The following is a 12,235-nucleotide window of genomic DNA, read 5'->3' as shown; positions in this document are numbered from 1 at the left end:
GAACTTACTCATCTTACGTTGGAAGGTTTGTACTCTGTGAGCAACATCCTCCCTATTTCCCCAACCCCCAGCCCCTGGTAACCATCAATCTACTCTCTCTTTCTGTGAGTTTGACTGTTTAGATTCCACATAGAAGCAAGATCATACAGTACTTGTCTTTCTCTGTCTGACTTTCACTTAGCATAATAATACCCTCTAGGTCTGTCCATGTTGTTACAAAAAGCGAGATTTTCTTTTTTATGGCTGAATAATATGTTCCTGCATGTGCAGGAACATGGCCTCGTGTTTTCTGTACCCATCCATCTGCCCATAGACATTTAAGTTGTTTCCATGTTTTGGCTTTTGTGAATAATGCTGCGATAAATATGGAAATGCAGATATCTCTTAAATATCCTGATTTCATTTCATTTTCTTTGGAAAAAAATACCCAGAAGTGGGATCGTTGGATCACATGGTAGTTCTATTTTTCATGTTTTGAGGACCCTCCCTACTGTTTTCCATTGTGATTGTACCAGTTTACATTCCCACCAACAGTGCACAAAGATTCCCTTTCCTCCACATCCTTGCCAACATTTGTTATCTCTTGCCTTCAAGCAAGAGATATCTTCTTGCCTTCAAGCAAGAGATCTCCTCTCATTCTAGCAAGTGGAGGCAATATCTCATTGTGGTTTTGATTTGCATCTCCCTCATAGTTGGTGACTCTGGGAATCACTATGTACCTGCTGTCCATCTGTATGTTCTCTTCAGGTCCTCTACCCATGTTTAGTTGAATTGTTTGTTTTATTGCTATTGAGTCGTATGACTTCTTTATATATTTTGGATACTAATCCCTTATCAGGCACATGGTTTGTAAATATTTTCTCCCATTCATAGGTCGCCTTTTCATTTCGCTGATCATTTCATTTGCTATGCAAAAGCTTTTCAGTTTGACATAGGCTCACTTGTTGATTTTGCCTGTTGCATTTGCTTCTTCTGGTGTCAGAAAGCCCTGCCTGCCATCATGCACTCTTGTGGCTACAGAGTCCCTCCATGGGCATGGGCACAGTAGTGGAGGCTGGTGACAAGAGGCAGGCTATGAGCGTGTAAGTGCACAGAGGGCCTAGCCTCGAGCATACGCATGACAGTGAGGGTCAGCTGCGGGGGTCTAAGCTGGAGTGTTGCACTCACACATCCACGGAGACCTGGGTTGGCCTCTGGTACAAAGGGGGCAGGGGTAAAGAAGTGGGAGGGACTCAGGAGGCTGGCATCTGCACACAAAAAAATCCATGTGGTGAAAACCAGTGAAATCTGCATGGGACCCACGACTGTGCTGGCCATTGGTTTCTTCAGTGGTGAAAGCTTCTGGGTTCCTTGGCAGAGCTGGTCGCTGGGAACCATGGTCGCTTTCACTGTGTAGCTCAACTGTAGCCCCTGCTCATCTTCCTGGTTCATAGCTGGCTCTGGAAGGTGTAACACTGAGTGGGTCCTCTGTGCATTGCCCTGAAAGGCTGAGGACACTGCTCATTCACCCCAATCTCCCATTTCTTGGGCGGGGGGGGGGGGTGTTCCCTCTTAGCACTGACCAGTGCCGGCCTGGGGGATGGAATGATGCAAGCAGAATGAAGCTGTTTTTCCTTCCCTATCTGTGGGATTATTCTCAGGGTTTTTGGTTGGTTTGATTGTTTGTTTTTGTCTTTTGTCTTTTGTTTTGTTTCGTTTCATTTTGGTTTTTTGCTCCTGTGTTGCTGAAGTCTTTCAAGTGGATTCATGAGCTATCCCAGGGATGTTTTGTTTATAGACAGCTGCCTAATTATCGATCTTTGTGGGGTCCCCTAAAATGCCATGCTGGTGACATTACTGTTTGATAATCTAAATGATAAGAAGAATATAGCACTTTGGTCTCTTGATGTATTGAGTTAAATGGGACCATTCAAAGTCTGACGGTCTGCTTTCTTCATCTTTTCCATATCATTTTGGGTAGACTGAGGCCAAAGTATTACAGCTGAAACTTATTCCAAAACGCAGTGCTTAAACAAAATACACTTAGAAGCTGAATGGGATAAAAAAAAAAAAGACTCCATATTACCAACTGGATTTTATTATTCAGGGTTTTCTAGAGATACAGAACCAACAGGATATATATATATATATATATGGAGATTTTTCTTTTTTTTTTTAGTTTTATTTATTTCTTTTGGGGGGGGGGAGCACATGAGTGAGGAAGGGGCAGGGAGAGAGAGAATCCCAGGATCTGCAGTCCATGCCAAGCCTGATATGGGGCTCGATCTCATGACCAGGACTTCATGATCATGACCTGAGCCAAAATCAGGAGTCGATGCTTAACCGACTGAGCCATCCAGGAGCCCCTTTATGAAGATTCTTTTAAGCCACTTCAGGGTGGTTCGTGGTAGTGAAAATATCACCACAATCTATATTAAAAATTTGTTAAAAGAGTTGATCTTATGTTAAGTATTTTTATCACAAAACAATAATAATCAAGAGGGTGGTAGAAAACTTTCGGAGGAGACGGATCTGTTTATGGCATTGGACATTTATTGTAAGGAACTGGCTCACACAGATTCTTGTATGGAAGCTGAAACAATCCAGGAGATTCAGGAAGACAGTGGTGCAATTCGGTCTGAAGCCTGAGAACCAGGGAAGCCAATGGTGTGGATTTCCCTCCAAGTGCACCTCAGGCAGTCAGGCAGAGTAGGAGGAATGATTTCTCCCTTCCTCTGCCTATTGCCCTATTCAAGCCTTCACTGGATTGGGTCATGTTCACCTCTATAGGGGGAGGGCAACTTGTGTCACTGGATCCACTGATTCAAATGCCAATATCATCTGGAAGCATCTTCACAGATACACCAAAAATAACGTTTGGCCAAGTATCTGGGCACTCTCTAACTCAGCCAAAACTGACACATAAAATCAACCAGAGGATTCCATTTTCTGACAGATTATCGTAAAGACTGTTTTCAAAGTGAGACCTATCAAAAACGAGACAAAGATGTCCACTCTTGCCACTTTTATTCAATATAGTACTGGAAGTCCTAGCCCAGGCAAGAAAAAAGAAATACTAGGCCTCCAGACTGGTAAAGAAGTAAAGCTGTCACTAATTACAAGTGACATGATACTGTACAGAGAAAACCCTAAAGACCCCCTCACCCCCCAGAACACACGCTTAACGTGGTAAGCTTTGAGTAATGCATAGAACTCTCGAATCACTGTATTATACACCTGAAACTGATATAATGCTGTATGTCAACTAAACTTCAATACTAAAAATAAAAAATAAAAAGGAGACCTGTCAATGAGATAAGCAAGAACTCTTGGTACCTTGCTCAACACACATTAGGTGATTTACAGACGTTTTCACTCATTGATTAAATTATGCAAGTGGAAATTCACCACAAAGGCCATTTCTTTCTGTGCCTTCGCACGTTAATCGGAAAGCAATCCCCTAAAACACACTAAAGCCTCATTTTATTTTTGTCCACTTGGTGCACCCCTGAAGTAGTTGTATGTACATCAAATACTGTACCTGCATCAAAGGTCATTCATTTATAGGTAGTTTGTGGCCACTCACCAAGTAGAAGGGGGGAGGAATCTTGGAAGCCCCACCACCACCACCAAAATAGCACACTCACTGTCTAGCATTTTCCCCATTTATATATCTTTTTTAAGTGTTTATTTATTTTTGAGAGACAGAGAGCACGAGGGTGGGAGGGGCAGAGAGAGAGAGAGAGAGAGAGAGAGAGAGAGAGAGGACCTGAAGCGGGCTCTGTGCTGACAGCAGAGAGCCCGACAGGGGGCTTGAACTCACAAATAGTGAGATCATGACCTGAGCCAAAGTCAGACACTTAACCAACTGAGCCACCCAGGTGCCCTGCATTTATATATGTTTTTTAAGTTAAAGGCTTTTCCTGACTTTATGCATGTAAGAAACCCTGCAAGGAGTGATTTCTTCAGCCTACTGAAACAACCTGGCACACAGTAGGGGTTAATGAAAATGTGTTGTCCCCTTGAAAGGGAGAAGTTGATGGCCATTTCGATGTATATCTAAGGAAGGCTGCATGCAGAGAAGGACAAGTGTACCAGTGAAAAAGTAGATGCCTCCAAAAGTGTATTTCCCAAATGTCACCATTTTCTAAGAATCAGTGTTATACCAACATCATGGTCATGCACTTGTGAGCTTTCTCTGCTCTTATATGTATTTTATTTTATTTTATTTTATTTTATTTTATTTTATTTTATTTTATTTTAGAAAGAGAGCATGCGGAAGCAGGGGAGAGGGACAGGGAGAGAGAGAGAATCTTAAGCAGGCTCTGCGCTCAGCATGGAGCCAACGTGAGGCTCGATCCTACGATCTAGGATCATGAGCTGAGCCGACATCAAGAGTCAGACGCTCAACCAACTGAGCCACCCAGGTGCCCTGCCCTTGTACATATTTTAGAACAAAGCACACAGTATTGTGTGGAAATCAAACCGCATATCCCAGAATGCACCATTGGTTGCCTCTTAGACGAAATGGGTATGCTTCCTTCCATCTGCACCACCACAGGCCCGCCCCCCCCCCCAGCCATCACACCGTAGCCAAAGAGATCTTTTTAAATTTTTTTTAATGTTTATTTGTTTTTGAGACAGAGAGAGACAGAGCATGAACGGGGGAGGGTCAGGGAGAGAGAGAGAGACACAGAATCCGAAGCAGGCTCCAGGCTCTGAACTGTCAGCACAGAGCCCGACGTGGGGCTCGAACTCACAGACCGTGAGATCATGACCTGAGCCGAAGTCGGATGCTTAACCTACTGAGCCACCCAGGCGCCCCAAAGAGATCTTTTTAAAATTCAGACAGGACTTGGGGCACCTGGATGGCTCAGTTGGTTGGGCATCTGACTTTGGGTCAGGTCATGATCTCACCATTTGTGGGTTCGAGCCCCGTGTCGGGCTCTGTGCTGACAGCTCAGAGCCTGGAGCCTGCTTCCGATTCTGCGTCTCCCTCTCTCTCTGCCCTTCTCCTGCTCATGCTCTGTCTCTCCCTGTCACAAAAATAAATAAAAACATTTTTAAAAAAATTTCAGACAGGACCATTTCAAGCCTTGCTCTTGCAGTAAAGTCCAGAAGTCCCCAAGCGAGCCTGCGAGGCTCTCCGTGACCCAGTTGCTCCCGAATTCTCCAGCTGCGTGTCACACTCAGCCCCTGTCCTTATGCTGCAGCCACTCTGGCTTCCCTCAGCTCCTCAGCCCATGACTATGACAGGCTTCCCACTAAGCCTCAGCATCAATGTCAGTTCCTCAGGGAAGCCTTTGCTGACCACACCAAACTAGGTCAGAACCCGACTGTACAGTATAACAATATCCTGTGTTGCTTTTTTTCCACTTTCCAAAACCATATGAAAAACTAAATTAACTGCGATGGTTTACATATGTCTATGCGGCAAGTTCTAATCCCCATGAAGGAAGAACCACGTCTATCTTATTCGTTTCTGTATTCCTGAACCTAGTATTATGGCTGATACATAGTAGTCCGTAAATATTTGCTGCATTGATGAGTAGGATTGTGGAATCTGTATGGAGACATTTGCCAGATAATGTTTCTAGCCAAAGGAGATCATTAAAAAGTGGCAGTCAGATTCATGGTTATCTGCCTTCTGACAATAGAGTAAAAGTCCTACCAATGATGGAAGTACATAATGGTTTTCATTAATGGGAACTAGAAACCAGCTTGAGATGTTCTTTGAACAATCCTTCAGAAACAAAATAGAGTTTCTGACCTTTGGTGATCAAGAAGTATTTCAGAAGTTATATGTGGGGCTCAGTTCAGCTCCACATCAGATCAAATTACTTCCAATAATTAATGCAAACTTTACATCTTTTATTCTACATACTTTTATTCTACAGTATCTCTGTCCTCTGTGCTATCTTGGGAAGTGGGTGAACATATTCTAGGTGAACATTTCCCAGTTTACATCTCCTTTCCCCTCTATTTTTCCTTCCTCTCTTTAACTGCTTGTATTTTTTTATGACAAACACCTAAATTGGATATGATTGAATGTTGGGACAAGGTTTCTTTGGTCAAGGCTGATTTCCATCCCCCTACCCACAAGCAAAGAATGTAACTACCCTCACCATGCAAACAAGAAGCCATGGTTTTATAATTATTCAAGTGCAAAAGTTAGCTTGGCAGCTTGAATTTTTTTAACTCAAGTAGCTGAGAAAACACTCAGCAATACCCAGGACAGGTGAGAAAGTCAATTTTCAATTTTATAGCATGTTATTATTTATAAAGCCCTTTGGCATTCCATCTCTCTTCATCCTGGCTTTAATCATAGCAAGGCAGGAATTTTTACTGATGTGAAAACTGGGGCAGAGAATTTCTGACTGAAGGTCATAGAACTAATAAAGAAATTGCTGATACCCAAAGCTACATATTTTTTTTTGCCTCAATATGTCTTTGTCATTGTGAAATCTAGTTCATGTGTTAAAGAGAGAAGCCCAAAGGATGGTTTGCAGGAGCTTCTGAATTCATGGAGCTCAAGTGTTACTGTACTTGGGAAACCTTTATCCTGTTGAGAGTTTTCTTCAGAGCCTCCTTCACTTCCTTGTTTCTCAAGCTGTAGATCATTGGGTTCAGCATAGGGATGACCACCGTGTAAAATACTGACACAATCTTATCCTCCCCAAGTGATGTGCCCATGTTACCTTTCAGGTATATGAATATGAGCGTCCCAAAGAAAAGAGCCACTGCAGTCATGTGAGAAACACAGGTGGAGAAAGTCTTGGCTTTGCCACCTGCTGTACGAATCTTCAAAATAGCATGAATGATAAAAAAGTAGGATATAAGAATCACTGAAATGCTGGTCGTAATGACCAAGAAAGCTAGGAGGTAGATGACCCGTTCCCGTGGCTTGGTCTCACTACAGGCAAGCTTCAGCAGGGGTGGGAGGTCACAAAAAAAGAAGTCCACGTGGTTGGACTTACAGAAGGAGATCGAAAAGGTACACCCAGTGCGGATCACAGCGTTGACCATGGCACCAGCATATGCCCCAGCCACCAGCCCTAGGCAGGTCTGTGGTGTCATGGCAGTGGCATAGAAGAGGGGGTTACACACAGCCATATAGCGGTCATAGGCCATCACAGCCAAAAGGAAACATTCGGTGCTGGCACAGAGTGTAAAGAAGAAGAACTGGGTGGCACAGCGTTCGTAAGTGATGGCCATCTTACGGGTACCCAAGGTCTCAAGCAACTGAGGGACAATGACAGAAGAGTAGCAAATGTCCAGGAAGGAAAGGTGGCGGAGGAAGAAGTACATGGGAGTTTGGAGACGAAGGTCTCTCTGAATCAACACTATCATGCCCAGGTTGCCCCCCACGGTGACAAAATATAGGACCAGAAACATAAAGAAGAGACTCATTTGCAGCCCTGCCGACAGCTGGAATGCCATTAGAATGAATTCTGTCACCACAGTGTCATTCTCTGCCATGAATCCCAGGTCATCCACTGAAATAAAAAAAAATAAAATCTCATTAAAGACAAACTAAGGTGATCGATTTGATCACTCTCAGCAATGGTCATGATTTTTTAGGTTTGTAAAGCACTTTACATTGTTTGCAAACTTTACTTCATTTGATATTTTGGAAATCCTTCGAAGCATATATTGTGCCTCCCACTTTTGAGAGAAGAGTATGAGGGTCAAAGAGGTGAAGTGACCAGTTCATTATTTCACGGCAGACAGGCAAAGCTGGAGCTAGAACTCAGTTCCTTAGACCTTTCCAAACTTCTGACAGGTTCCGAATTGGAAACCCTCATCAGCTTCACAACAGAGCTAGAAAGCACCACTTTGTTGGAGAAATCCTAGTGGTATAGTACTAAGTACATGGGCTTTGAAATCAGACCTAGGTTCAAATCCCTTGAGACCTTGGGCAAGTTCATGCATGTATCTGAATACCAGTCTCCTTGTTGGTGTCATAGGCATTTCAATGCCAAGGTTACTGTCGTGAAGAACATAACTGATGTACCGTTCCTAGCACATGGTCTGACTCACACGCTTAGAAGTATTTTTTCCAAACTCTACAATAGCAGAGTAACACCCTCCTAGGTTCGTGGACATTTTGGCATCTTCTTATCTCCCAGTCCACAGCCCCCTGGAGTCTCAGTATCAACCGTATCTCTTTTTGTGGTTGTTTTTGAGGTGCACGTGAACACAATGGAACGGGATGCAAGAAGCGAGCCTTGAAGAACAAGGTCTGTTAGAACCTCTGCCACCTGTTGCCCACCAAGTCGCTTTGTCCTCTCTGTTCCTGCCAAGCAGCATGGCCTGGTTTCCAAATTCTCCTCTTATTCCAAAGGACCTGTCCCATTTTTTTAAATGCCAGATCATTATCAATCAATGAGATGCTTCAATCGAGCCATTCCAGAATTAGCCTGCCCAGCTCATTAAGGGACAAAGGCATCACACTGGGTTTAGAATTCTAATACAGTTAGAGTTCTTGCCAAGTATTGGACAATCTTGTCTCTGTACCTTTGGATGCAGATGATCTGGGGTAATGGGAATACTGAATGCAGACTTCAAAGGTAGTTATTTTTGTCTTCCTTCCATCCTTGAAATAAAAACTGAATTTGAGAGAGATCTCATAGGATTTCAGATAAATAAGAAAATGAAACTTTGATCAATGTTTGACAAAAGCTGATCTATGGATGAAATAAAGGTCAGCATCTGGTGTTTTTCCCCTGCTGAATTCCTGACAATGTGACTATTTAGGAGGGTTTTTTTTTTTCCTTACAGCCCAATCTAATCTTGACCTTCAGCCAAAACAATGATTTGCTGTGTTCTAAAAGTAATTCACCCAACTCTTCTTGACCAAAGGGGAAAACAGAGAGAGAGAGACAGACTATACTCATTTATTTATTCCATGAGAATCTACTGAGAACTGAGAATGGCAAGCAGTCTTCTGGTTCCTCAGAACAACACAGACAAAGATCTTTGCCCTTCTAGAGCATTCTAGCAGAGAGCCAGTCATATGCAATATATTTTTTAAAAAAAGAAGAAGTATATTTTCCACCATGATAGATGATAAGTGCTGTTAAACACACACACACACACACACACACACGCACACACACACACGCATGGTGTGGGGAATTGGGAGAGTCAAAGTAAAGAAGGGAGTATTAAACAGGACCATTAGAAGGTTCATTAGAGGGGTGCCTGGGTGGCTCAGTCGGTTAAGCATCTGACTTTTGATTTTGGCTCAGGTCATGATCTCATAGTTCGTGAGATCGAGCCCCATGTTGAGCTCCACGCTGAGCGTGAAGCCTGCTTGGGATTTTCTCTCTCTCTCTTTCTCTCTCTCTCTCTCTCTGCCCCTCCCACACTCATACTCATTCTCTCTCTCAGAATAAATAAATAAACATTTTTTATTTTTTTTTAACGTTTATTTATTTTTGGGACAGAGAGAGACAGAGCATGAACGGGCGAGGGGCAGAGAGAGAGGGAGACACAGAATTGGAAACAGGCTCCAGGCTCTGAGCCATCAGCCCAGAGCCCGACGCGGGGCTCAAACTCCGGGACCGCGAGATCGTGACCTGGCTGAAGTCGGACGCTTAACCGACTGCGCCACCCAGGCGCCCCATAAATAAACATTTTTAAAAGAAGTTTCAGGGTGCCTGGGTGGCACGTTCGGTTAAGCATCTGACTCTTGATTTCAGCTCAGGTCATGATCTCATGGTTCTTGAGTTCGAGCCCCTCATCAGTCTCTGTGCTGACAGCACAGAGCCTGCTCGGTATTTTCTGTCTGCCTCTCTGTCTGCCTCTCTGTCTGCCTCTCTCTCTCTCTCTTTCTCTCAAAAATAAATAAATAAACATTTCAAAAAAGAAATTTCATTGGAAAGGTGGCATTTTAGTAGAAATGCTAGGGATCAGTTAACTATTCACACTTACTTTCACACTTTCATCCACAAAGAGTAGAAAATGGAGATACGAATCATCTCCATGGGGCAACCCCACTCCCAGTACAAAATAATACGGAGTTTTTCAGGTCCTTATGAGACATTTTCAAGACAGCTTTGTTCAGAAGTGTCTACTTCCTAATATGGAGAGGAGCTCCTAAGGTATCAGAGTCCCAAGGATCAGCCTGTGATCACTGCGTAAAAAACCAGTATGGAGGGCCCTCAAAAAATTACAAATGGAATTACCATATGGTCCACTAATTCCACTATTGGGTATTTACCCCTCAAAAAAGGAAAACACTAATTCAAAAAGATACACACACCCCTATGTTTCTGGCAGCATTATTTGCAATAGCCAAGATATGGAAGCAACCCAGGTGTCCATCCATAGATGAATAGATAAAGAAGATATGGTATATGTACATAATATATATACGTGTGTGTGTGTGTATTGTGTGTGTGTGTGTGTGTGTGTGTGTATATATATATATATATAAGACCTTATTTTTTTAATTAATTCTGTGTGTATGCATATATATATATATATATATGTATGTATATACATATATACAACACACACAGAATTAATTTAAAAAATAAGGTCTTGGGGCACCTAGGTGGCTCAGCCAGTTAAGTGTCAGACTTTGGCTCAGGTCATGATTTCATGGTTTGTGAGTTCGAACCCCATGTCGGGCTCTGTGCTGACAGCTCAGAGCCTGGAGCCTGCTTCAAATTCTGTGTTTCCCTCTCTCTCTGCCCCTCCCCCACTTGTGCTCGCTCTCTCTCTCTCTCTCTCTCTCAATAAATATTTTTAAAATAAGATTGTCATTTGCAACAACATAGATGGACCTAGAGTATATTATGCTGAGTAAAAAAAGTTAGAGAAGGACAAATACCATATGATTTCACAAATCCCATGTGATTTTACTCTTGAATTCTGAATTTGGAATTAAAATATAAGACACACGAACAAACAAAGACAAAAAAGAGACAAAAAAAAACCCAAACAGACTCTTAAATACAGAGAACAAACCAGAAGGGAGGTGAAGGGGAGATGGGCAAAATGGAAGGGAGTAACGACACTTAATGTGATGAGCACTGAGTAATGTATAGAATTGTTGAATCATTATATTGTACATTTGAAACTAACATAACACTGTATGTTAATTATACTTCAGTAAAAAATAAACAAAAATTTATTTAAAAGATAAGACTGGAGGGGCACCTGGGTGGCTCAGTGGGTTAAGCGTCCGACTCTTGGTCTCGACTCAGGTCATGATCTCACGGTTTCACGAGTTCCAGACCCACGTCGGGCTCTGCTCTGACATTGCGGAGCCTGCTTGGGATTCTCTCTCTCCCTCTCTCTCTCTCTCTGCCCCTCTCCCACTTGCACTGTCTGTCTCTCTAAAAATAAATAAATAAAACTTTAAAAAATAATAAGGCTGCAATCCCCAAAATACAGCATAGTGGCTAAGAAAATGGGCCCTAAAGACAGAGCTTATTCCCAACTCAGACTCAGTCATTTCTATTTGTGAGACCTTGAGCAAGGTACTTGACCTCGAGAAGCCCATCCTGAACACCTATGCAATAACAATCACAGCACTGCTGTGTTCTGAGAAGTAAAAGAGATCATTCAAGGAAACACATGCACTGTTCCTAGTATGGAGTAAATACTCAATACATGTGACTGTTACAAAAATGATTTGGGGTTGTTCTGTGGTTCAGAAACGTCATTTACCCCCCATCGTATCGCTGAGTAAAATGAGGCACAAGGTGACTAAACCAACTTTCCCAAGGCCACACAGGTAATAAATGGCACCAGGACTTCTGATTCCAAGTTCATTGTGCTTCTGCTAACCGACAGCAGGGCTCATCACCAGGAGCCAGCCTGTGGTCCAGTTTCGGGCAGCCTGAGCTGGGGGGGGGGGGGGCACAGGTCAGGAGACTCACTTCATTCTGCCACCACCCTAATTGATCCCCCCTGGATGACGGGAGCTATTTTCCTTGGAGGGAGAAGTTCATGGTTGGGGAGAGGCAGCTGAGTAGGATCAACCCGAGAGAGTATCTATAGCAGAAAGGCTGGGAACTGCATCTAGAGCTTGAATTCAAGTCCAGTTTCTGCCACCAATGCATTGTGTAAGCCTGAGCCGTTACCTTCCCGTCGCTGTGTCCTCCTCTGGAACGTGATGTTCTCACTTCTCTTAAAAGTCCAGTGAGATGGGAATGCAAGCTGGTGCAGCCACCCTGGAAAACAGTATGGAGGTTCCTCAAAAAACTAAAAATAGAACTACCCTATGACCCAGCAATTGCAC

The 12,235-nt window shown here is 43.1% G+C and overlaps 1 protein-coding gene across 1 annotated transcript; it reads right to left on the bottom strand.

Moving 5' to 3' along the window:
• Positions 1-6,516: 6,516 nt before the first annotated feature.
• Positions 6,517-7,458, bottom strand: LOC122484353 (olfactory receptor 9I1-like). Its single transcript, XM_043582307.1, has one exon. It carries the CDS (start codon positions 7,456-7,458, stop codon positions 6,517-6,519), a length of 942 nt encoding a protein of 313 aa, XP_043438242.1.
• Positions 7,459-12,235: the final 4,777 nt, after the last annotated feature.

Source organism: Prionailurus bengalensis, chromosome D1, assembly GCF_016509475.1.
Source record: "Prionailurus bengalensis isolate Pbe53 chromosome D1, Fcat_Pben_1.1_paternal_pri, whole genome shotgun sequence".
Lineage (NCBI taxonomy): Eukaryota > Metazoa > Chordata > Mammalia > Carnivora > Felidae > Prionailurus > Prionailurus bengalensis.
Note: the sequence above shows the minus strand (reverse complement) of the source record. Positions and strands in the feature narration are given on the sequence as shown.